Genomic DNA, 24,773 nt, shown 5'->3' on the forward strand with positions numbered 1-24,773 from the left:
CCACAGCAGACCTCAGCGCTGACTTAAATACAAAAACAACATTTGTCTTTTTTTCGCTAAGGTATTCTTTTATGGCCATGACAGAAAATTCTTGTCTGACCCCATCGACCCTTTCTCGACGGTCGTCTAGGCAACAGAATGATGAAGGAATAGTGGGTGGAGCGTCGTCATCGGTGACAAATGTGCGAGGCCATGCGTTCGCTAAGTGTTGTGTGTATTCAGGCCTTGATTGACTATATGCAACATGCCAAGGTCATGACTTGTGATCTGCCTGTACTGTGCTTGTACAAAGCATCTAACAGCTATAATATCTCTTCCTGAGGCTGGGAAATAAGGGTTTGAATAAAATCTCACTTGTGTCACAAAAATCTAATTTCATGCAAAATTCCAATTATGTAATCCACCAATCCCTAACCTTTTTATCACCACGCTTGAGAATTTTATTGTGGACCTGGGGCATTCAACGCTTGACAATTTTATCGACGACAGGCACATAATATATGAACTCACCATTTACGGCAAAGTAATGGGAACCCCTAGCTTATTTCTCTCTTCACACAGTTGAGATGTCGGGGGTCTCAAACATAGTTTTAAGGCTGCCGTCAACTACATGTTCATGTAGTTTGGTAACAAATAGGTCGAAAATCAATTTCTTGTCAATTTGTCCTTACCGCGAGAAAACAATAAATAATTTCAAGGAGAACTCCTGGTATTGTCTGTTTAAAACTTTCTTTTCTTTGAAGTTGTAGGCTCGTCGCCTGTCTCTTGACTGGGCCTTTTCCTTTTAGCAAAGACATCTGTTTCTTACTCATTTTACTTCTTCGTGGCTGAAATTTTGGCGCTCGAATGAGCGAAAGAAAGCCAAGAAAATCTGACCAGTTTTCAAAATAAAAGGTTTTTCAAAAGAAATTATCTTTCAAACTCAGATAATACATACAACGGAAATAGTTCATTATTTCAGACGTGGCCCAAGAGTGATTCTGAAAGGCTTGCATGTTGAGTTACACATTTGTACAGTCTCCAGGTGAGAGGGCCATGGAAGCACATTGATTTATTTCAGTCTATAAATACGACTGACTCTACAAATAGCAACCTTGCGGCTGCCCGCTGTGATATAAAGATTCTCATTACTTCTGGACTCTCCCACTTCCAAATTGTTTATTGACCCAAGCATTCTCTGTAAAACTTGAAAAAAAAAACTGTGGAAAAGTCTCACCAAGCACTCCAGCAGCCTGGCCGGTCGAGATATGATGATAAAGAGCTTCTTAACCAGCTCAATGACAAAGGTGAGCTCTGAACTCTCTGAGCGCTCGTACGCCTGAAGGCAAATAGAAATGATCCAAGAGTCAGTCTGCTTTGTCCGTTTAGCCAAAGGGTAACGCTAGGCTTTGATACTTACATCATGCATGAGTTTCTCCAAGTTTTCCTGAAGTTCGCAGAAGTAAACACTCGTAATGAGGCCCTCTCGCGATTTGGTCAGGCAGTCTCGAGACAGCTCGGCTATTTGGTGATGGATGAAGCTGAGGACGCCGTCAGCCAGAGGCAGAACGCTCTCTGGGGAGTAGTTGTGGATGAACTCTGCAAGCCTCTCTTCCATCTGAGCTGTGGCCTAACGGAGGACAATACAACGATTATTCATCATCGTGGGATGGGGATAATAAACCTCAAAAAGTAACTGCAGTGTTCCCTTGCCATTTCGCGATTCACTTTTTTCCACTTCTATGCTTCACTTTTTCTTTTAAATATACTTTTAAATATATGTGGACAGTCATGTATTGATAATATCATAGATGCAGACTGCTTTATGGCAGCGCCTCCCAGATGTACAGTAATAACATTTCCACACTTGGTCTCACGTGATGTCTGAACCAGTCTAACAGGCTGTTGATATTCGGTCTTGTTCAGCCAGAAATAAAGGTAAGTTTGCTTAAAACGTGCATAAGGTGTACATGCAGAAGTAGAAAGAGAAGTAAGTGGTACGCATGTGTTGAAGCAGCAAACTAATTAATTGTTTCAGTATGGTGGCTGAGGGGGTCGGGCTTGGGAGAGTTAGCGGCCGCTCACTAATTTCTGGCACACTGTATGTCTATGGAGACGTGGATATGGTTGGGGTGTATTTTCTCTTGCACAGGCGGTACGGGGACGTATAAATTGCTCCTGTCGTCATAAGCGCAATTCAAGCCATTTTCGTCTGCACATGCGGAGCCTGTGTGAGGGTACAGAATAAGAAGGGAATGCTTATAAATGCATAAAAATAACAAAAATAACACTTTGGGGTGTTTAGGGTGAGAAGTAAACATTGGAACATGGTTAAAAGCTCCAAAATGTTGACTTTTCATGTTATGGCCTCGATAAAGGATCCAGCCTCTTTACAATGAAATGTCCAACATAACAAAGAGATGATACCCAGAAAGTGCCACTGGCTTGCACTGGCAGAAAATTCAAGATGAGGAGGTTTTATAATAAATAGGGGTTTTCATTCTTTAACTGACCCACTGAAATAAATGAACATGAATAATTCATCCTATATTTAACCACATGCACACAGGTGGGAAAACTATGCAGAAGTTGGATGGAAACAAAGTCAACCACAAACACTAATATTCGTAAAAACTGACTGAGGGAACTCAATGCTCAGTTTACTGTTTTTATTGTTTGCTTTTAAAACCATTTGTGCATCTGTTCCCTCTGCAGATTTGATTTGTTTTGTTTTGTTTTCTGCAGCTTCAACCCTCAGGACATCAACGCGACACAGTGAATTTGTTTGGTCACAAACAGGAACTAGACTTCTTGCATCCAGAATACTAATTTGTGTTGATCCCCGGTAAGGATGTGTCCCTTTGAATGTCATTCAATGTATTCGAACATACTAAACAGGAATTATTTTTCATTTGAAGAAGTGACATTAGAATGGGCCAATTGAATGCCATCTCAGATTTGTTGAACAATAGATTTACATCTCAATGTCATATTATACATAATCTGATCTAAAAGCACTAAATATTCACGTAAAGGAATAAAAATGAATGATTTAGTACCGCATTTTCAGCACTATAAGGCGCACCGGATGATAAGGCGCATCCTCAATTAATGACATATTTTAAAACTTTTTCAATCACAATATGGTAATACTCAAAGTAATAACAATAATAACTGAAATAATAACTCTAAACTCTCAATAGCATAATAACTCAATGTCAATATGAACACCTTGTTCAACTGTAAACACACAAAAGAAACAGGTAAAAGCTTACTCTATCACTTCATTCCCCATCTACGAATCCCAATCTCAATATTGATCCATATATAAGGCGCACCAGATTATAAGGCGCACCTTCAGCTTTTTAAAAAAATTAAGGCTTTTAGGTGGCCCTTATAGTGCGGAAAATATGGTAATTGCATTTGTTTGAAATGCAGAACCCATTATTTCTATTCAAATGTATATCTTTGGAAGATATTCTGATTCGAACAAATATGTACACTTGCACATTGAATGCATGTCAACAATTCTGCTTTTTGAGAAGGTGATAATATTTGAACTTTCTGTATCACACAGTTTTACACCAGTCAGTTTTACACCACTGCAAATGCCAAATAAAATATCATTGCTATGTTATTAAGTGTTAGTCAACTCAAAACAAAGCATTGACATGAAATGGTGCAAGTGTACAAGACCGCTGAGGGCACAGCATGCAGTGGATATGAAATTGGCCCACTAATGTTAAAATCTGTCGTTATTTTCTATGGTACATTTGAAAAAAAAAAGATTGTGATCAATTAAAAACAATATGACCACCGACACTACTAAATCGGAGGAAAATATCTCAGATGGGAAGCAAAAAGAAACAATCAAGACATTGTGATTGTACAAATGTGCACACCCACTTATAACTGGGATGTAACTGTGTTCAAAATTAACCCAATCCCAACTCTTGCCATAACCCCAAAAGCTCAAATAAATTTCAGATATTATTTTAGGCTGCCCTGTGTCTTTTTTTCTTTCTTTTTTTGAGAATAACCTGAAGGTTTTCTGCTAACAATCACTGCTATTTTTTAACAGTTAAAAATGTCTTCAATGTTGTCTGAGGGCTGAGTTTCAGCTGAAGAAAAACAATGCCTCAAAGCATGATGTTGCTACCATCATTTTTAACTTTAGTTATGGTGTACTTTTGGTTATGAGCCATCAGAAAATCTCATAAAAATGGGGAAATATTTTCTGGTCCGATGTTATTGCATTAACACAAAACATTCAGGGTTATGCCAGAAATGCAGCAATAATTACGGGAAAAGCCGAGTAGAACAGCTGAAATCTATTTGGACTTAATCAGAAGGCCTTTAAATGATGGCAGGGGATGTGCTGGCTTCCATAAAGCATGAGGTTGAAACAAATCCCCAGTTGTAAGGGGATGTGCATTCTTTTGCAACCATATCAGGTGCTTCTTTTTACCTAGAGGTTCGGTGAATGATTTATCTTGACCTTTTTTTTTAAATCACAAAAATCCAGGGATTTGAACAGGGGTGCGCATACTTTATAGTATAGGTACATCCACCATACAGAGCCAGTAGTTGATTTACTCCATTCACCTCATGGCAAATAACACTAAATGTGACTAGCGCGCCACGGCTTTGTGTGCATCTGACCTTGGGGAAGCGCTCCTTGTATACATGGTTCATCATCACTATTTCATTGTCGTAGCAGGATGGCGAGCGCCCGGGGCTGAGGAGAGACAAAGGCAAAACGAGCAGGAGGGTAAGACACATCACTTGATGAGAAAATCAAAGAGCGAGTAAAATATGCAGGCAAAAGCATAATGGAACTCCGTTTTTTCCCACTTGAGGGAGTAAAAAACATTCAGCGCTTCCCATCATGTCTATCCTGTCCACATTTTATGCTAATGCGCTTTAGAAATTTGCTATAGTCTCTTTAATTAATGGTGATTTCTTGCGCAAAACACTCTACTCCATCACTGGCTTCAAGAGACATAGGCACTCAAAGGGTGCTCAAACTATTAATATAATCCCTTCTTTTCAACTACTATATGCACACTACAATGGCACATTCAGTGGCATGAGTGAGCATATGATGATGAAAAGATGTCTTGTGGGCAAACACTACAGACAAGCCTGACAGACAGACAGACATGAGGTGAATAGCAACAATAAGGCATGTCAAGGTACACAATGGGGGCGCTGTGGAAAAGCCGGGACACATGCCGGAGTATTATCTAGGACAGGATCTGCTGAGCGGATTAATACGCCAGCTCAGAGCTGATAAGTAGTGATGCATCGTATGTTGTTTAGGTACCCAGAGAGGATGCTGGGGTGAGCTAGCTGGGAGTGTACATCTCGTACCCGTGGAAAGAAAAGAGATGCTGCTCTCTGGAGGCATCCAAAACCACAGGGTATTAAGATACAAACACCATAAGGATAAGAAGTTTTTTCCCTCTATTATGCCTCTGAAATAGGCCGGGTAGTTTTGTGGGCTCTTTGACAGCACCCGCAGACTTTGTACTTCCATCGAGAATGTTGCAATAAAGGTGCTGCCTTTTAATATTGTTCACAAGTGCCTTCAAATATACCGAGCTTCTATTTCACCTTTCTACGGTTTAGTAAAATGAATCTGCAGGCAGATTAAGACACAGGAAATTGGTAGTCTCCGTGTCACATTTTTCAGTGGTGCATATAAAATGGATTATGAACATAACCTAGTCAAATTTAGCATGTTTTCATGCAGCCTCCCGTGCATACGGTATATGACGCTCACAAATCCATCAGGATCAATTTGAGGGGATTGGCTTGGACATGTTGACATTCTGTGGTAATTTAACCACCGTGATTATGAAACTTTGATTAATCCCAAATTACAGTCTGCCACTCAGTGCTGTAGCTATGACAGCAGAGCATCTAATGTAGATAATATCATAAGCTAATACATAGCATGAAGTCATCGTATATATGCACATATCCCACATTTAAGAAATGGGACAGTACCTGCTGATGAATAGAGACTCTAAAAAGCACAGGCATGCAAACTGTGCGATAGAACTGTTCTAATTCATTATGTTTGGTCATAATTGGCAATGAATGAATAATAATTGCCATGGCTGTGCAAATCCATTACGGGACATACCCTTTGCTAAATGCTCTGATGAATTAAACGTCACAATAACTTTTGACCAACAAGATTCCCCACTATTTGTGTACAATATGTTATTCTTCTCCGTAGTGAATCTCAGCTTTGATGGCCTAGACATGAACATAGTGAAAAACCTTTATCTTTAACAGCTGTCATACACAAGTACGAATAAAAATGGGTGAGTAGCACCTCCTACAGAGGTTTAATGCAGCCCTGTCACAGTATGTTTGACCTAGGGCTAAATTGGGAGGCATGTGTAGCAGCCCAAGACATAAAACCACTTCGGTAGCCATATGCTAAAACAAACAGGACGTGAGCTAAGAGTAATTGAATGTACAGTATAATTTTGGTCTAATTTTGGATATTAACATTATTTTGTAATTTGAAAAAATATCGTATTTTCCTGACTATAAAGTGCATTGGTATATAAAACGCAGTAGCAAAATATGAGCAAAAAAAATGATTTTTTTCACAGATAAGCCGCACTGGACTATAAACTGCAGGTAATAACATCAGATCTTTATGCAAAAAGATGGTATATGGAGTTTATACTTTTTTTTAGTTATTTAATTTTTTGTAATTGTCTACCAACAGCATCATCCTCTCTTTAACAGACTTAACATGCCTGCATGTTTAGTCCCAACATATTTATAGAAAATGGATGGATGGATGGATGGATATTTGTTAGTTAAATAGCAGTTCAAAATCAAAATCTTTTTTGTCTCCCTTTGTTTGATAGTTTATTTTAGTGAACATAATAACACATTCTAAATAATTCATATACAATCATAAATACAGAAATAAAATCACATATACTGTGTACTGTATCTAAAATTTACACATCACATACATACCCCAAATTGTATACATTCTCTTATTAAATTTAGACATATGTATATTTTTATTAATATATTGTTTTAACTCTTTTTGAGCACAGCCATTGATTCACATCTTTTCAGTTGTATTTGATAGTTGTTCCATAGACACCTCGAACAGATACACACCTTTGCTTGCTGGTGGCTCGCAAAAAAACAAAAACAAACAAACAAACAAATAAACAAAAACACCCCACAGATAACCTGCACTGGACTATAAACCGCAGGGCTCAAAACATGAGGAAAAAGTCGCGGCTTATAGTCTGAAAAATACAGTATATATGAGAATAACTGACATGATCTAAAGGTGTGGAAAAGAAAACATCAGCAGCTATGACTTTTCAGTGAAACTTGGGCATTTTTTTGCTCGGGGGAGGTCTCACCTGAGGCTCCGAGAGCGAGGACGGACATGTGGTGAGCGGCGGCCCCCGTCATCGTCCGTGATGCTTTCCGTGCTGCCAAAGTGCTTGGACAGGAAGTGCAGCTCGTCCATGGTGGGCTGGAAGGGCAGCTGGTGCAGACGTTCCTGGGACGAGCTGGACGACTGGAAAAGAACCAGCGGCACCAAGAAGAGAGATGATCATGTTGTTTTAGCTTTTGAATTTCTTCACTATTTTGATACTTGTGAAGTAGCTAATAATTGATGTAAATGAAAGGAGCAAAGAAGCGAGGAGGAGGAAAGGAAAGGGCACAGTGTATCATCATGTGAGTGGGTGCGAAAAAGCATGAACAACACAAGGTAGAAAAGCGAGGAGAAGGAACAGAGAAAATATCAAGAAGGACAAAAGACTAATGGAACAAAAGGTTAAACTCTGCAAGGAATGAAACAGTCTAACGGAATAAAAGTGGCCTGCTGTCTTAAGGGGGTTGATAGTGGCTTTTTTGCCAGCTCAGCGGGGAAAACGCCAAGCTGGATCAATAGGCGAGCGAATGAATACACCTCCCAATGGGATGTCATGCTTGGCATTGACCACGCAATCATTTCTTCTCTATGGAAGGAGCTCTCAGCCACTTACAAGATGAAAAGTGGAATAATGACCAGGAATGCAGGAAGTCCAGTCATAGAAACATGTTCGAACCTCTAAATTGACCACTTAAATGCTGAAAGGGGCCTCGATTTAGGTGTTGCTTTCCAACCACATTAATGACCACAATTTTTTTTTAAATATGGACAAAATAAATATAATCATGAAAAATATGTGTTCCTACTATATTTTTCATAATAATTATCTTAATCATTTTTCAATGCATGCATAAAAGATAACCCAGCATCAAAGGGATTGAAACAGCGAAGTAATGGCATACTGTCATGAGTTTTTTTCCCATGACAAAAAAAACCTCACAAAACTGCTGGACAGTAATCCAACCCATTTTGTACATCTTTTCACAAACATCAACTCATTTAATTTTTTAACATCACTGAAGAACTCTCTTTATGTCGACCTCACCCCAGTCTTCATTCTGTAGGGGCTTTACTACACTACATCGAAGTCGCTCGATCCTCGGTTCAAATCTACTTCTTGCATGGGCTCATTCGTTTCCTCTACATTCTAAAAATATGTGTTGGATTCCTTGAAGCCTCTAAACCAGTGATCACTAACCTTTTTGAAACTGAGAGCTACTTCTTTGGTTCTGAGTAGTATCAGTTTATGCGAAGATCCTGATCATGCCATTGATTTCTCACAATAATTCACAAACAGCTGTAGTAAATATGTGAATCAAGTGTACAATGTAATGTATATGTATTATATACGTAATAGTGAGTAAAATTCCTAGAAAATTCACAATGTTCTATCACTTGTAAACTATTTGCAGAACAGGTCTGGGAGCTACTCATGTGATCATCGACGCCTACCCAGTGCCTGCGGGCACCACGTTGGTTAACCCCTGCTCTAAACTGCGAGTGAATGCAAGTACCAAAGGTTTTATAATGCAACCAGTCCAGTTTGTACCCTGCCTTTTGCCCAGTCAGCTGAGACACTAATAAACAGCATTAACACTTACGTTCACAACCAAGAACAAGGTGGACTTTTAGATTAAACTAACGTGAAGGTCGAGGGAGCCTAAGTACCCTGAGAACCCCTCAAGGGTACAGGAGAAACATACAGTATATATTCCAAAATAACAGTTATAAGAACACTGAATTTGAGAGCTGTGATGCAGATGACCCATTAGCCCACTTTGCTACTCTGCTAGCAATTAATGTTAATCTAATAAATGTGCAAAATATAAAGCCGAGCTTTCTGATACAAACCAAGGCGAGGTTAAAAGTAGCAATTTTCAAAAAGGTTCTTATTTATGCTATGCACCGCTGCTTCCCCTTTCGGAAGATTTTATGCATGCCTTTAAAGCGGATGTATGACTTTTCCACACACATGCTCACACCTTTCATCTGCGCTGATCAATATGCAGGGCTGAGGCTGCGGCTAACCAGGTGAGTAATGGTTCCAACGGGCAAGAAGGAATGAAGCAGGAAGCGGAGGGGAACGTGTAGACTGTATGATTAGTGAAATAGAATCTTCTGTATGAGAAGGAGTTTTTGCAGCGTCGTTGCTGTGAGGACACACAAAACCTGGTGCTGATAAATCCACTTATTTTTAGCTCACAAACATAAAGCTACAGAGGAGTTCAAGACCATTCTGTCAAAACGATCTTGTAATCACCTCTGTGCCACCCACCCCTCCTCATTAACTATCCACGCCAGAGGGAACACAGCGAGGTGTGCGGAAATTTATTGGAACACGTTGTGACTTCAAGGCACAATTCATTTCAATTATCTCTGCTCCACTTTTTTTTTCCTTTTCCTTTTCCAAGACAACCGAGTGATGGTGCGCAGACAAATCAGGTCAATCATTTTGTGGCAACTGATGAGGTATTTTTAAGTTTTGCATGTTTTTTTGGTGTTTTTTTTTGTTCATGCGTGCCACTTAGTGGCTCGCGGGCCGTGAAATCCTTTCAAAGCAAAAAGAAACAAGCGGAACAGGCAACTTCCAGAGCATAACTGTGTCAACTGATTTCACACATAGTGATGTAAACACACAAACGTCTATGAAGGACATAAATATTCATGCACGGAACACAAGATCTTTTTAGAAGATAATGAAACATACAGTTTTGGTGGCTGGAAATACTGTAGCCACAAGCACACTCCAAGGTATGGGTTGGCAAAGTATGGTCTGTGAGCCAGGCACAGCCCGAAAAAAAATATTACTTCCAAATATCAGTTATGTGTCTCCTTGATAACTAAGTTTAGTTATCGGCTCCAACTCCATCTCGCCCCGGCCTCTACTGTGTAGAGTTTGCTTGTTCTCCTTGTGCCCACGTGGGTTTCCTCTGGGCACTTCGGCTTACTCCCACATTTCAAAAACAAGCATGGAAGATGTATAGGACACTCTAAATTGTCCTTAGGAGTGAGTGTGAGTATAAATGGTTGTTTGTGTGACCTGTGATTGGCTGACAGCCAGTTCAGGGTGTTCCCCGCTTACTGCCCGAAGACGATTGTGATAGGCGACGCTTGTAAGGACAAGTGAGTATAGAAGATGGGAGGATGGATGTATATTGGCCCTGAAAAAACATACTGGTCTTTTTCTATTGAAAATCCTGAAAGACCTTGGACTCTGAAATGATGGCAGGTGGGATGACAAGATTGTGCTTGCTTTCATGTCTGATTGTTGCATATCCAATCACGATGATCAGTGACATCAAAGATCGATCAACAAATATCTGTCTATCCGATCTGAGGAGTCTAATCTACCCTCATGTACACACACCCATGGACAATTTAGTTTTCAATGAACTAAGTCCACATTGGGAAGTCCACATTGGGAAGCCAGAAAAGACTTGAACGCCGAAAAAAACTGAAGCAGATGTGCAAACCATTGGAACACCTGTGTTTTCTGCCTCGCATTATTTGAAAAATGAGTATAAAAATATGCATTTCTAAACCCTTCTGACTAACTCTTACCGTCGAACTGGGTGTATTGGTTCCATATCCCGAGGAAGGGAGAGAAGCCAGCGACCATCTACGACCATCAGGCCTGAGACAGACAATGAACAAGAAGTGGTAAAAATCACAGCAGGCACTGGAACATTATATTTGTTAGCATTTTAAATAGTATAACATTCTACTACAGTACACACAAACAAACACACGCACACACACACACACACACACACACACACACAGACTTGATAAGAGAAGACTAGCCCACATTTTGCATGTGTGCGTGTGTATTATCACCTCCTATCTCACAGTGCATGTGAAATGAATCCCATCAAAAATTTCACAGTTAGAATGTCACAATAAAAAAAAAAAAAAGCAAACCTTCTTGAAGAGGCAAAAGAAAAGTGGGCGGGACCACTTGGTGAGAAGTTGCGTGGGCTGTCCAATGGGCTGCTTCCTAGTGAAATAAAAGCGGCTTTGAGCACTTCTGGAGGGTATAACAACCAAATATTGTCATACAAAACATAACTAAGCTTCTCATTTGAGTACAGTTTGTGCATAATAGTCACTGTTAGTTTTCGGCAAAAGCAAAAAAAAGCAGATATTGGTTTCAGGAATTGACTTGCACCTGTCTTCCTTTTTTTTAAGTTTGAGCCACCCTGCAGCACCAAGGGAGCTTGTCTGACACGCTCTCATCAAATATAAAAGTCTTATAGCAAGTGAGGGAATCTATCAAGGCTCATATCAGGTTGAACCTGAGAAAAAAAAAAGCCTGATTTAAAAAATGACAGATTTTATGTAAAGATGGTGTCGTAAGTATCACGTTTTGTGCTGATTTGGAAGACACTGTAGAATTCAGTAATACAGCCTTACAAAAATTATGACTTTAGAGTCAATGTGATGGCTTGTAATGAGGAAAACAGTATTAGTGTTGTTGCCATGGCGACCTAGTGAGTACTAAGATCGTCTACTTCACTGATTCCATGAAACCTAAAAAATGTTGCACATGTTGTCGTAAGATCTTCTTCACTGACCTATGTGTCCAGGCAGTGGAGAGTGTGGCCTGGGCAGGGTGGGAGACGTACTGGTCAGGATGAGGCTTTTGCGGTTACTCGTTCTGCAACTGGAGCACAATCACAAATCATTTAATTGACTCATTTTTCTGTACAAATCGACTAGCGTGAGCACACTTACATGCGTGCACACATAAAACATAACATGAAGTTATTGACAACCGAACCACATTTCCTCTGTAATAATCCGACTAATCCATTCATTTTCGATAGCACTTATTAGGATGTTGAGAGTGATTCACACTTATGGGGCAAATAAAGACTAACAACATTCACACTTATTTCACACCTTTTTATTTTGACGCATGGGTAAGAAAAAATTGTGCTTTGTGTGTTGTGTTATTTGCTGGATTCATCCAACTACAGTACAAGCTGTGATGTCCAGTATCCACTGTACTTACTTCAGCAGGAGAAAAAAAACACACTTTTACTAAGCAACAAAAATTCTGAGACCCTGATGAATGCAAATAACTACCAGTCTGGCATGCACTTCATAAAATTACATGGGGATAAATCTTCTGTACTCATCATTGTTGCATTCATTGCAAACGCTGTGATTTAGTCATGGGCTACAGTGCTGACTGTAGACTGATACTATTTATGTTCGGCCATTTTGAAAATGTCGAACAGTTGTATGGGAATTGTTGTTTGATTTGTAGTTTCATGTATTAAACTACCACTTGTGACCTTTTTTTTCATATCAGGCTTATTTATAACACAATTTCAAGGTGTCGGTCCTCACGATGGCGGTTGATACTAGTATCTGCTGCTCTATTGAAGCAGCTTTATGATCAAAAAGTAAAAAATAACAATGACATGTAAAATAGAATACCCTAGTGGATTTGATCACACTTTTTAAAAAATGATCTGTAATTTTATTTCAAAAATTTTGTGTATCACGGTAAAAGTGGTATTGAGACTTGGCATCGACGACCACTCAGGAGTATATACACACACGTATATGCACACTACATCACCCAACATGCATCACAACACCAACAGGTGTGGCTGCTTGAGCCATCTGGAACTGGGGAGACTGGGGAAGCCAAGGAAGACACAAGGGACGACGACAAGAGGAAGAAGAAGAAGAAGAAGAAGAAGAGGAAGAAGAAGAATTTTTGCCTTTTGAGACAATATTTACCTTAGAAGCATTTTGTAACCCGGATTTTTTGGTAATGAGAAATTCCAAAGTAGAGGTACGACTGTTTGTATGTATGTGTGTGAGTATATATAGAACTACCGGTACTCTAAAATTTGATTAAAACTAACTGAATTTAACCTAAAATGAAAAATCCAAAACTATTATCATACTGCTATGGACTGACGTTATTTCTTCTAAACTTTATTGATTAATCAATTGAGGCCCGACGTCTTTGTCCTTATCATGTTTAACAAATGGTGTAATGAGGAAATAAAGACTCCCAATTGCATCAATGACTTATGAATTTTTTTAGTTAGACATGCTCTCTCATCTATAACTGCACGATGGGGAAAGTTTGCTTTAAAATCTCATTTGTTTAGTGACTGAATTGAAACAATTTTGCATCAGCCTAGTTTTTTGGGAAGAAAAGAAACCAGACATTTCTTCATATAGCTCAAATAAGTCACAAATTCTTTATCAATATAATCTGTATCCCACTATCTGGAAGCCCTCTGACAAGTTCTCCACCAATATCTTTTCTTCTTTCTGAATCTTATTTGCTATAACAAAGCAACATATCAAAACCAAAGCTTGATTTTTATCCGTGGTACTACGCCTGTGTGGCTCTGACCAAGGAGCACATGTTGGGGCTCGCAGGATAAAGCAAAGGCACATTGAAATATTTACAGAAAACATATGAGCCCAAGGTGGCTGAATACTGAGGAGTGCAATCCGGGTAGGGGGCCGCATTCGGCAAAGACAGCAACAAGCACCTTCCCCTCATTGCTGTCCAAACAAACAATTATTTTTCATTTCACTCCATACCTCGCCTTCACATCTCATAAATGCACATTTACATTTGCTGACACTGAAAGTCTGAATCGCTTGAGCGCACACCAGTCAGGCTTGACTCTCTTGTGCATTCCTTACTGCTGATTCATCAGTCAATCATCTTGTCTACAAGAGACCCACACAAGAATCAACAAGTAGTTTGAACTCGTCACAATATGGACACGTTTATGTTACCATGTTTAGAATAAGTTTTGTCTAACTTCATAGTGAGTAACGGTGTCATTGGGACTCAAAAGTTTTTCATCATTCACAATCAAAACTTTGAGATACATGTCGTGTTTCTATTGTGGTTTTTCTGTTTTGGGGGTTTCTTTAGTTCTCATGTCTTCTTTTCTTGCATGATTTGTTCCACCTGTTGCCCGTGTGTTCCAGCCCAGTGTGTCAGCCAATCAGCGTTCCCCGTCTTTGCCTAATTATTTTCCTGTCTATTTTAGTCCCGGCAAGTTAAAGTCAGTTGTCGGATCATTGTCCTGGTCTTATGTCACTCACATCTCGTCTTGTCCCAGTGCCAGTCTGCCCCTTACTGTTTTTTTCTGTTTCGCCAGCCCGCTTGGGTTTTTGACGTTCTATTTTTTATCGAACAATAAATATGGATCACTACATGCATTCCCTGTCTCAAAGCTTCCCTGCGTCTGGGTCCACCATTCCCGTGATCACGCCGGCAATTCTCCCTGCCGTATCCTTTACATCTTGACTTTGACTGGAATGAGTACACATTCAGTATAACTGAATAAGGAAAAGAAATGTTTAGACATTGCATCTTTTTGTGGTGCTGAGTCTCACCCTTAACTCCAACATTAATTGGAGCCGCAGTAGAAGCAGCCCAGCGAAGGTGACACAAAAGCAGCTTTGAATGACTGTAAAAGGTTTACGACAAACAATCCATTTAATACGCAAAGTCTAGAAGATACAGTAGACATGAATGTAAACCCAAAGTGAATTGGCAGTGTGTTTTAACAATGTGGGGAACAACGTGCATAATCAAACCTCAACTTGAAAACAGTGTTGAGTGGAAAACAAAAGACCTTAAGCCTTTACATAATTCAAACAAATTCAGCCCCAATTAGGTGATTCAAGAACACATTTTCTTTTTGTCCAATTAATTGACCAAAATAAAAGATGAGCAACAATGCCGGAGGACGGAAAAGGAGGTGACGGGAGGGGAGGCGTGAAATGGTGGCGTCGAATTTCAAGTTGAAATCCGGGGCTGAAAACTCTCTCCTACGTCTTCAGTTCACACAATGAGATATAGAAATCATCATCCTGAATTTCAGAACGTGATCTCATCCCATAAAGATTCTGCGAGTGTGCTGCGACAACAAAGTCTGTGCATGTTTGTTTTATGTGGTTGCGAGTTGGACAATCCGTCATAATCCTTTGTGTAATCCATCATGTGGGCTCAGTGTGTTTGTGTGACAGAGAACTAGTGCTGCGGCCACTGGTACTGTCAGGTAGATGGAGTGCGATTGATCGTGGCCAACTACGCATGCAGTCATTGTGTGTGGCAATAACAAGGTGTCATTGAGTCTGCGTTACACCATATCAGACTTGAAAGCAGGTCCTAATAGAAGCATTACATAAAAAACAGGATTACTGGTACTACAATTATAAAAATAGAAAAGGTAGAGAATGGAACAGCACCTGATCCAAAGCATACCACATTATATGTCAAACATAAAGGCAATGTCATGAAGGTCTTGATTTTCACTTCCCAGCAGCCCAAAGTTTCAAATTGTGATCCGAGTATGAAAATAAGGGATTAGTATATGATGCGCAAAATATGAATGTGGCAAAAATGTAAATGTGTTTTTCTCAAAACTAGGGATTTAAACGTGGCAACATTCAAATTGCTGTCACTTCATTGATTTTTTTAGCTACCTCTATATATTATATATAATTTTAAAGGGAATTGAGCAATAATTACACAAATGCATGAATAGTGATTGAGTTTTGAGTGGGAAATGACTAACAGACAAAGGTTGCAGCTAAAAATGCACACATACATTTGATATAAATTAAAAAAATTAAATTAAAACAATTTAAGACATACCATATAGACTCACTACAGAGAGAAATATTTTATGATTTTTTTTGTGCATGTGAATTTGATGATTAGGCTAGTATTCAGAAAATGGAACCCCAAATCTCCACACCTCCACAAGAAATTTGAATTACATGAGCAAAGAAAAAAAAAATCAGAAGTTAGGTAGAGATTGGAATTTTCTGATGTGTGTAATACATCTATGTAAAGTCACTTACTTACAAATTTTATGATTGATATTCAATGATATCCACTTTTTTGAGAGGAAATGTGCATTGCACCCAATGCCTAATCGACAACGTGATTCAATCAGTGAAAGCCAAAATTGATAAATCCCTTTCTTTGAAGAAAACTCGCTCTGGGACAGCAGAACTTGTACAAGAATACATTAATATGTTCATGAGTGTGTGTGTTTTTTTTTTTTTTTTTTTGTTTTTTTCTAAATGAATGGGGAACCAGTAACAAGGAATATGGGTGTGAATGCCCCCCCCCCTCCCCACAGCAAGATGAATGAATAACAGCAAAAGTAACACAAACAAACACACAAAGCTGTGACAACCTTAATTGTGAGTCACTGCCCCCAATCCATGGCCATCAGCGACCAGGTTAATGCTTTGGCTAACGTGCGGCAGGAAGGTCAACGATTAAGTCCGCGGTAATGATTCGTGCAGAAGCTTTGACGACCAATTATCCTCCCAGCAGGCACTGAGCTGGCACGGGCCCACTGGTGTCTTCTACAGACGTGACCGTGAATGTAAATTGGGAGATGAAAAAAATCTCACACTCGTATGAACTGTGTCAAAATGATTCCAATATACTCAATTTCTTCAACCAGAGGCCTCCTAGATGCTGTGCTCAAATTAAATAGGTGTCAGTGTGATCTACATATTATAAATGCAGCTTTAATAAAATGAATACATGAAATCGCATTGATAGAGAATATTTATCTTGTAACAGCAAAGTGAAGAGGAAAACCGTAATGACAATTCAAAATAATGAATTGTTTTTTGTCACTCTTTGCATTAACTCAAGTGATCAATTTGATTGTAGAGTTGATTGTTTATCTCAGCTCTTCTCATGCAGATGATAAATATAATTTAACTGACTCGTTACAGTGAAAGCCAAAATGTGTTGCTGCACTGTTTGTGTTCAAATGCCAGTTGGTTATTTGTGTTTCCGATTATGTGTTTGTATTGGGGCTTAAAGTCGCAGAAAAAAGGTTAAGATATGTGATTGTTTGAAATATATAACATGCCGTCAGTTTCATCTTTAGTTTGCTACTCTGACTGAAAGTATCAATAAAACTGGACACTCTAAATGGTGTGTTTGTGAGCGTGACTCGTTGTATGCCTCTCCGTGCCCTGCAAATAGTTGGCAATATGGCTTGGCAAAATTGATTTAGTGCAATGCTTCTCAGTTATATTTTGACAAGCCCCCCAGAGGAAAGAGAAAACTTTTCGTGTGCCCCCCCCCCCCCCCCCCCAATCATCATGCTGACTCTAAATAAGATCATCATCAATAAAAAAAATAGTATAAATATACGTTAATCCGTCTCTTTTTTAACATTAATAAAAGAAAAAAGCAATATAAATCAACTTTCAACAACTCTTAATTATTTTTTACAGTGTTTATACGGGTTACAGCTTAGTCTAAAACAGAAAAAAATAACCAAGTGCAACAAAGTGCCTGAAAAAAAAAAGATGAACATTCTTATTTTATTGCAATTAAACTTCACATGATAAAACAAAGCCTTTTTCCCTGGGGTCATCTGCGACCTGCCACGATTAATTAAGATGATCCTCTGCAATATTAACATGTAACATTCAGCGTGATAGAACAGGTACCTTCCGGAATTTCTTTCCCATGCGGAAAACATGAAGGACGAACTATTGCATGTGGAAGTTTGCCGGAACAAACACCTAATTCAGCTGAAAAAGACAATCATGACCTTAATACAGTAAACAACTTCTGGCAAGAACACACACAGGGGAGAGATGAAGAGTCTGCTAAAAAAAAAAAAAAAAAAAAAAAAAAAAACCTTGGAAGACACTGAAGTTGGCTTCACGGCGCCCTCCCAAGATTTCAGCTTTACAGCTTAAAACCCTTTAGATGGCAATGTTTCCCACATTTTTTCATGACAAAAGCCTCCGCTTTTTAATCAAACTAATATATTATTTATCAGCGTGAAATGGCATTGAGTTTCTCACCTTACTCCTATATACCGTGCTAGCTGTCAATAGAGACCCATTCTGAAGAATCCGATTGGCAAAAGATTGAAATAAACTCAATTTGAGATGACTGAAAATTACATTTTTACTGCGAATTGATAAAAATGTTCTTAAAAGTAAATAATGTGCTTGGTTCGAAGTAGGCTTCATTTTTTTCATCGGTTTGCACTCAGCAAGTAAGTTAGCTGTGTTGCCCTGTGTGCCAAGTTTTATTTATTTATTTATTTTTACAAATGTTGCCCAATATATCGGAATACGTATGCCAGCACAGCTCTAGCTGGAAATCAGTTCAGGGTGTACCCTGTCAACTGCAGTGAGACAGCTGGGAACGGCAAAAGAATGCTCACGACCCTCATGATAATAAGCGGTAAAGCTCAGGGATGTGAGGGAGATATTAAAAACTCGGTCAGGCCAGTCATATCTGAAGACATGATTTGTACTCTTATTTCTGCTTATTTAAATGATCGACAGCTTTGTCCTGCAGAAGGGGCATCTGCTTTTGGTGAACAAAAATTAAATATCTTACGTTTACATTGAGCCCACCAACCCCCCACCCCTGTTCAACATAAGTATTTTAAGGGAGTCTGCAAGTGAATGCAATTTGCACATCACTGGTCAATTCCTGACAATGTGTTTGCACCTTAGCAAGCGGAAAGCAATGTGAAACCGCTGTAAAAGGGGAACTAAAATGTGAATTGTGACTGGACTAATCTTGAAGTGAAAAGTAGATGAACACAGGACACTGAAAGGAAATGGAAAGCGTCAAGTCACTAAGATGATCGCCTGCTGACTCACCGGGCACAGAGGACACTACGCACTTCCTGACAGTTCAGCCATCGATCTGCCCAGACACACTTCCTGTCAGGTGATGTCTCTCCCTTTCTCTTTCTATCTCTCTCCCTTTCTCTTTGTATCTCGCTTTTTTCTCTCTTGCTGCCTGTGAGTCCCTTCGGACCTTTTTAAAGGTGAGTGTATGCTTACAGGTTTGGAAAATGGGGCGGGAATGAAAACAGAAGCTCTCTAGACCATCTTCCTGGTCTCCTGTCTTTATGCTCCCTAATCAGCAAAAGCTACAATTGTGACCATAATTTTTGTTCCAATTTACTCATGAAATTCTGTGGTCCATTTTTCTTTTTAGATAGGAGCATGTTAAACTGCCAAAAAAATATATATATTCTAGCAATATTTTCTAAATAGTTACAAAACATTAGAAAGAGCCTCCAGTATTGTAGTGATGCTACAAAAAAAGAAATCATGAAAGCCAACATCATGAACAATAATTGAAATCAGTATTATACTACCGGCTCAAAGTTTGGGATCACTCAGAAAAATCTCTATCTTTGAAAGAAAATCAAAGTATTTTTTCCCTAATGAAAAAAGAGATACAAACAAAACAAAGCCTTGAATTATTGTGTAATTATAATTATTGTCTAATTATTTATGTACTATTTGTGTAAGGATTTTTTTTTTTTTATGTCTGACATTAGCTTAGGGCTTGTGCACTAAATAATGTGACTGTATGTCATTCTAAAGTGAATTCCAGTTTGTTTACTTGCTAAGTATAAAAATAAATAAATAAAGAACTGATGTGCAATAATCAAACACAAAGTGATAAACAGGAAGCTGGCAAAATTCCATGTTAACGAATACTTAGGTGTCCCGACTGACAGCAGCATCTGCATTGCATGTGTCTGTGTGTGAAACAATCAAAAGAGAAACAGTGTGTGTGATGGTCGGGGTCAGCCTGAACACTAGTCAACAACAGATGGTGCTGCCATGGTACAAACAACAGGAGCGGAAGACGGAAAGAAGTTTCCATGTTTAATGCTGTGTTTGGCTTCATCAGTGCAGCTGCTTTATTTAGCAATGCGATATACCAGTGGTGAGCCATCAAAGCCAGCAAGGCCTTCTCTGCTGACCTAACATAACCCGACATCATAATCATAATTATTAAGTCAATTTCATGTTTTATATACTTTTCCTAAATATATATATATATATATATATATATATATATATATATATATATATATATATATATATATATATATATATATATATATATGTAAAATTATTCTCCATATTCTCATATATATATATATATATATATATATATATATATATATATATATATATATATATATATATATATATATATATATATATATATGTAAAATTATTCTCCATATTCTCCTCTCTTTGTGTCATATCCATTTGGTTACACTCGTTCCAGTTGTTGTAGTTTTAGGTTAGACTTTTTATCCAGTAAGAATTCAGCTATCTTGTGTCCTCAGGCTGTATGACTCTGCCCAAGGTCTTCACAATCCACAGCTGTGGGCGTATGTGCACTGTGAGTAACGGGAACATAGAGTTAATGGACAGTTGCAATGGCCAATCAGATCACGAGGTGGTGACAGTAAGGCCAGCAAGAAAGCCTAACGTTGAATATGACACGTATGCACTCTGTGATTGGATACTCAGCATGGGAAGCATATCATTTATATGCTTATATTTAACTACGGAAAGCTTAAAGTAACATGATATTTGCCCTTTCAAGAATACATCTGCTGCGTGAACATAACTTAAAGTGACATCAGTCCAGTAGGGCTGCGTTAACAATGATGAAACGAATGAAACAAAATCCAATTGTGGATGCCGCTATTGCATGCAAGTTATTCCACAAGCAGTACCAACATTTGCCAGATGTGAACAATTACACAAAGCAACACAAATGACTAAGGATTTTAACCTGTATTTTACACTTTTTAAAAATAAATGTTTGAATTTAGGATGACAACATCAAAATATGTTGACCTTGTTCCGAGCAACCTATAATCACGAGCCTATCCTTTCATAGGCAACCTGAGCATTGGTGCTGCCAACGGCGGCCATGAATCTCCTTCTACACCAGCTGGTATACAGCACATCGCCTTTGAGATGTTGTCACCAAGCCATGCAAAGCCCCTTCCAAATTAAGAGAAGATGGATGCAGGAAGGATTCAGCCAAATGAGCAGACAGATGGAATATTTTAAAGGCTAGCGTCCTGGGTACAGTTAACCTCGGCGGGCCTCCCTTCAATGCAGGCTGAGACATCACCTGCGGCACTGACTTTTATCCCAGCTCAATCTTGCCTTTTGGTAGTTCTCCTTCACTGTTCTTTTCTCTTTTGTCTGCCTTTTAGCTAATCCCAATTTGACAGTGTGTACACAACGGTATACCACTGCCAGCCAGGAAAACATCCTTATTACGGTCTTTAGGAACGGCACAGTTAGCCTGATCTGAAATAACTGAGCAACCATAAAATGGATTCAGATGAGAATTTTTTTTTTCCGCAGACATTGGCAGTGGCCTGGCGGTGAACCGTATTGACTGTGTTAATCCCCCTTCAAGCACGGTGACAAGACAATTTGGTCTAGCTCTGCAACATCTTGGCAGCTATGAGACTAGTCTGGAATTTAATGCACACCACACACACACCCTCACACACAAGATGATTTGCAATAACTTAGTGATCATTTCATCTTATTCAACATTTTTGTCAGCAAGTGAACATTTGAAGATGCTAATAAAACCCTTTATTCGGCAACATGAGATGCGCTGTTCGTCATTTTTCCTCTACCTTAATGGATCTCATTATTTTTTGCCCTCTTCTTTAGACTGCTCCCTACACTTCATTGTCATTTCCTCTTCTCCATATTTCTGTCCCTGAAGTCCACCATCTGGTGCCCATCTTTTCATTACCTCTCTTCTTCATGTGTTTACTAGAAACGCTTAAGCAGCTCACAGGAAACATTTCTCTTTCTACACTTAGGAGCTACAGTACAATTTTAGGTACACCTAAGCATTGCATAAAAATAAAAACCACAAGCAGTGAAAAGGGTCATAACTCAAATGCAGAGTAAAAACAACATATTATAAAAATTTGGTTCATCTTTTGTTTGTTGTTACCATATGCGTATATTTATCACAGAAATTGTTCACCAAATCAGCCTGGTAAATAGCCTGGTTCCAGTAAATATTATACAGTATGATCACTGATGCTAGTAACTTGTTACTTTGTCAAGTGTTATTCTCAAATGCATATTTTCAAGAAATAACTAATCTATTTCATGATCTGTGTTCATGATCATGTGTTATTACCACTACAGTTATACAGGTTATGCAGGGATTGTTAACCTTGAAGAATGGATGTAAATGCAAAAATGCTGAAAAATACACAGACTATATTCCAGTACAAGCAGGCATGTATTCATTATCCTCAACGAAGAACAACTAATATAATTGCCATACTGGGAAGCTCAAAAGAACAGTTTCCATTGTACTAGAATACTGTACTGGCAGTACAGTATATCTGTATGCCTGTCAGACAGCTGCAGGTGATACAGTTGGGCACACCAGGAAGTTTAAAAAAAAAAAAAAAATTTCATTACTGTATATTGTTTATAAAGTATAATATATTAGAGTGTGATTTTTCTCATTAAAAAAACAAACAAAAACAAAACTTGCATTTTCTTTGGGAAGCAGTGACGGATTAATGGATTTTCCATTCATTTCAATGGAGAAAGATGATTTGAGATACGAGTATTTTGGGACCACAGAATTTAAGGTATGTAGTGTGTTGTGTTTTTCATTTAGAGCAGACCTCCTGTTTTTGGGTAAACTCCCATCATGTTTAGGGGTGCCCAAATCTTAAAAAAATCAGTGAAGATGTTTAAAAAAATATGCAGGTGTTCCTAATGAACAGGTCAGTTCCTGTCAAAAAGAAAAACATCCCCTTTGAGATGTTTACCATTCCACAACAAACACACAAAGTAGCCCTTTTCCAGTAAACACATAATCCATTATAGAGGCGAGGAAATTGAAAGATAGGTGACAGATGGTGGACTTGAGGGACAGAAATGAAAGTCTGGAGCAAAGGAGAAGCAACAACAATAGAGGTGCAGGGAGAAGGGGGAAGAAAATAGCGAGTGGCGTTGAGGGAAAGGAAAAAGCCAGGATTGGTGCCAGGCAGACAGCACTCTCAGCATTGCACTGCCCACTGTTGCCTCTCACAAGCTACGCAAGCACTCCCTGGACGCTGCCAATAATGCCTTTACTTCATAATGCTTTCTCAATCACGGACGCACACGCAGAGATAAGCATATCTTTGGCCATATACAACTCATGAAGAGCGTTAAAAATATCCGATACTAACATACGGTGTACCCCACCTTCTTAAAACATTTACGATGGCCACTCCTTTTGACCATCACAACTGTAAGCAAGAAGTGAGCTTTGACCTTGAACCTAAAATACATGTTCTCCTTTGTCTGACATGTCTTCTTTCTTCAAATGGCAGTTCACATGTTTTGAATTTTTTTATATTTTGCATTAATGAGAAATACAACAAATGCAGTATGTTTGTAGGTTGTCAACCAAGTCGGGCAAGTCTACTTTAAAAATAGGTCGACTAAAAACATCCACCTTGAAGCTCCGATGGCACCATGTTTGTGCCACCGTTTCCTACACACATCTAGACACGTTAGACACATCTTGCAAATGTATGCAGTGTTGCAAAAGCAACATGGAAGAGAGCTTTCCCCAAATAAAAGGGGATATCAAAAGTTTGGAATTATTTCTAATTAAAATAAGAATGACAAAAATAAAGTTCAACAATTCCAAAGTCAAAAAGGCACACCATAGCAATACTTCGGTTAAAAAAAAAAAAGGGACTATTTTGCCATAAGGTTCTTTTGCTCATCTTGGTACACTACCCAGTGGCCGAATGACTGTCGCTATTTGTGTGCTGAATAACACTTAATGACTTTGTAGTTAGCGGGCGTGCATTAATAGGAGAAAGAACTTCCCAAAAAGCACTAGGCCTGTATTACTTGGAAATATAACCTGTCACTAGGCATGGTTCGATATCAGAATCTGACAGTGTGAAAACCCTGAGCAAAATATATATTTTTTTTTCTGTTTTAGGCTATCCTGTATTATTACTATTGCAAAAAAAACCAAAAAAACAGTTGTTGAACGTAGATTTATATTGCTTTCTTTTTGTCAACGTTAAAAAGACTACATTTTAGGTATACTTATACCATTTTTATGGATAAATGTACATTTAACAGTATTTAAGTATGTGTAAACTGAATGATAGTTAGTCATTGACCTTGACCTTGCATGGTAATTCACTACAGCAACTCAACAAAGGTCTAACAAGTTAGTGCAGCCTAAACATAGGTCACTAAGTCATAAATCCATTCACAACAATGCAAACAAATCCCTGCCATTATCACAGACATAAAATATTTGTTGCAATAATGACATGCAAACATCTGGACTGCACTTAAGTATTGAACTTATTTAAACAGGATATCAATAAATTAACTATACTTATACATAAAAAACTTAAACCATACACATGTATTACACAGAAAAAAAATACACAGTGGACTTGTATGACTTTGCAAAGAATCTGGGATCTGTTTTTTTTTTTTTTTG

General features: G+C 38.6%; 1 protein-coding gene across 2 annotated transcripts in view; it reads right to left on the reverse strand.

Annotated features, from left to right (window-relative positions):
• The window catches only part of LOC148421019 (microtubule-associated serine/threonine-protein kinase 1-like), a 68,625-nt gene that overhangs the window by 24,282 nt on the left and 19,570 nt on the right, over positions 1-24,773 (reverse strand). For both annotated transcript variants that reach the window (XM_088418738.1, XM_088418739.1), the window contains 7 exons: positions 11,989-12,077; positions 11,336-11,411; positions 10,976-11,048; positions 7,395-7,555; positions 4,642-4,717; positions 1,400-1,609; positions 1,217-1,318 (listed from right to left, as the gene is read on the reverse strand). In XM_088418738.1, the coding sequence (XP_088274864.1) occupies positions 1,217-1,318; positions 1,400-1,609; positions 4,642-4,717; positions 7,395-7,555; positions 10,976-11,048; positions 11,336-11,411; positions 11,989-12,077 (787 nt within the window). The remainder of the gene's footprint in view (positions 1-1,216; positions 1,319-1,399; positions 1,610-4,641; positions 4,718-7,394; positions 7,556-10,975; positions 11,049-11,335; positions 11,412-11,988; positions 12,078-24,773) is intronic.

Source organism: Hippichthys cyanospilos, chromosome 7, assembly GCF_059441005.1.
Source record: "Hippichthys cyanospilos isolate Australia breed blue-spotted pipefish chromosome 7, RoL_Hcya_1.0, whole genome shotgun sequence".
NCBI classification, from domain to species: Eukaryota; Metazoa; Chordata; class Actinopteri; order Syngnathiformes; family Syngnathidae; genus Hippichthys; species Hippichthys cyanospilos.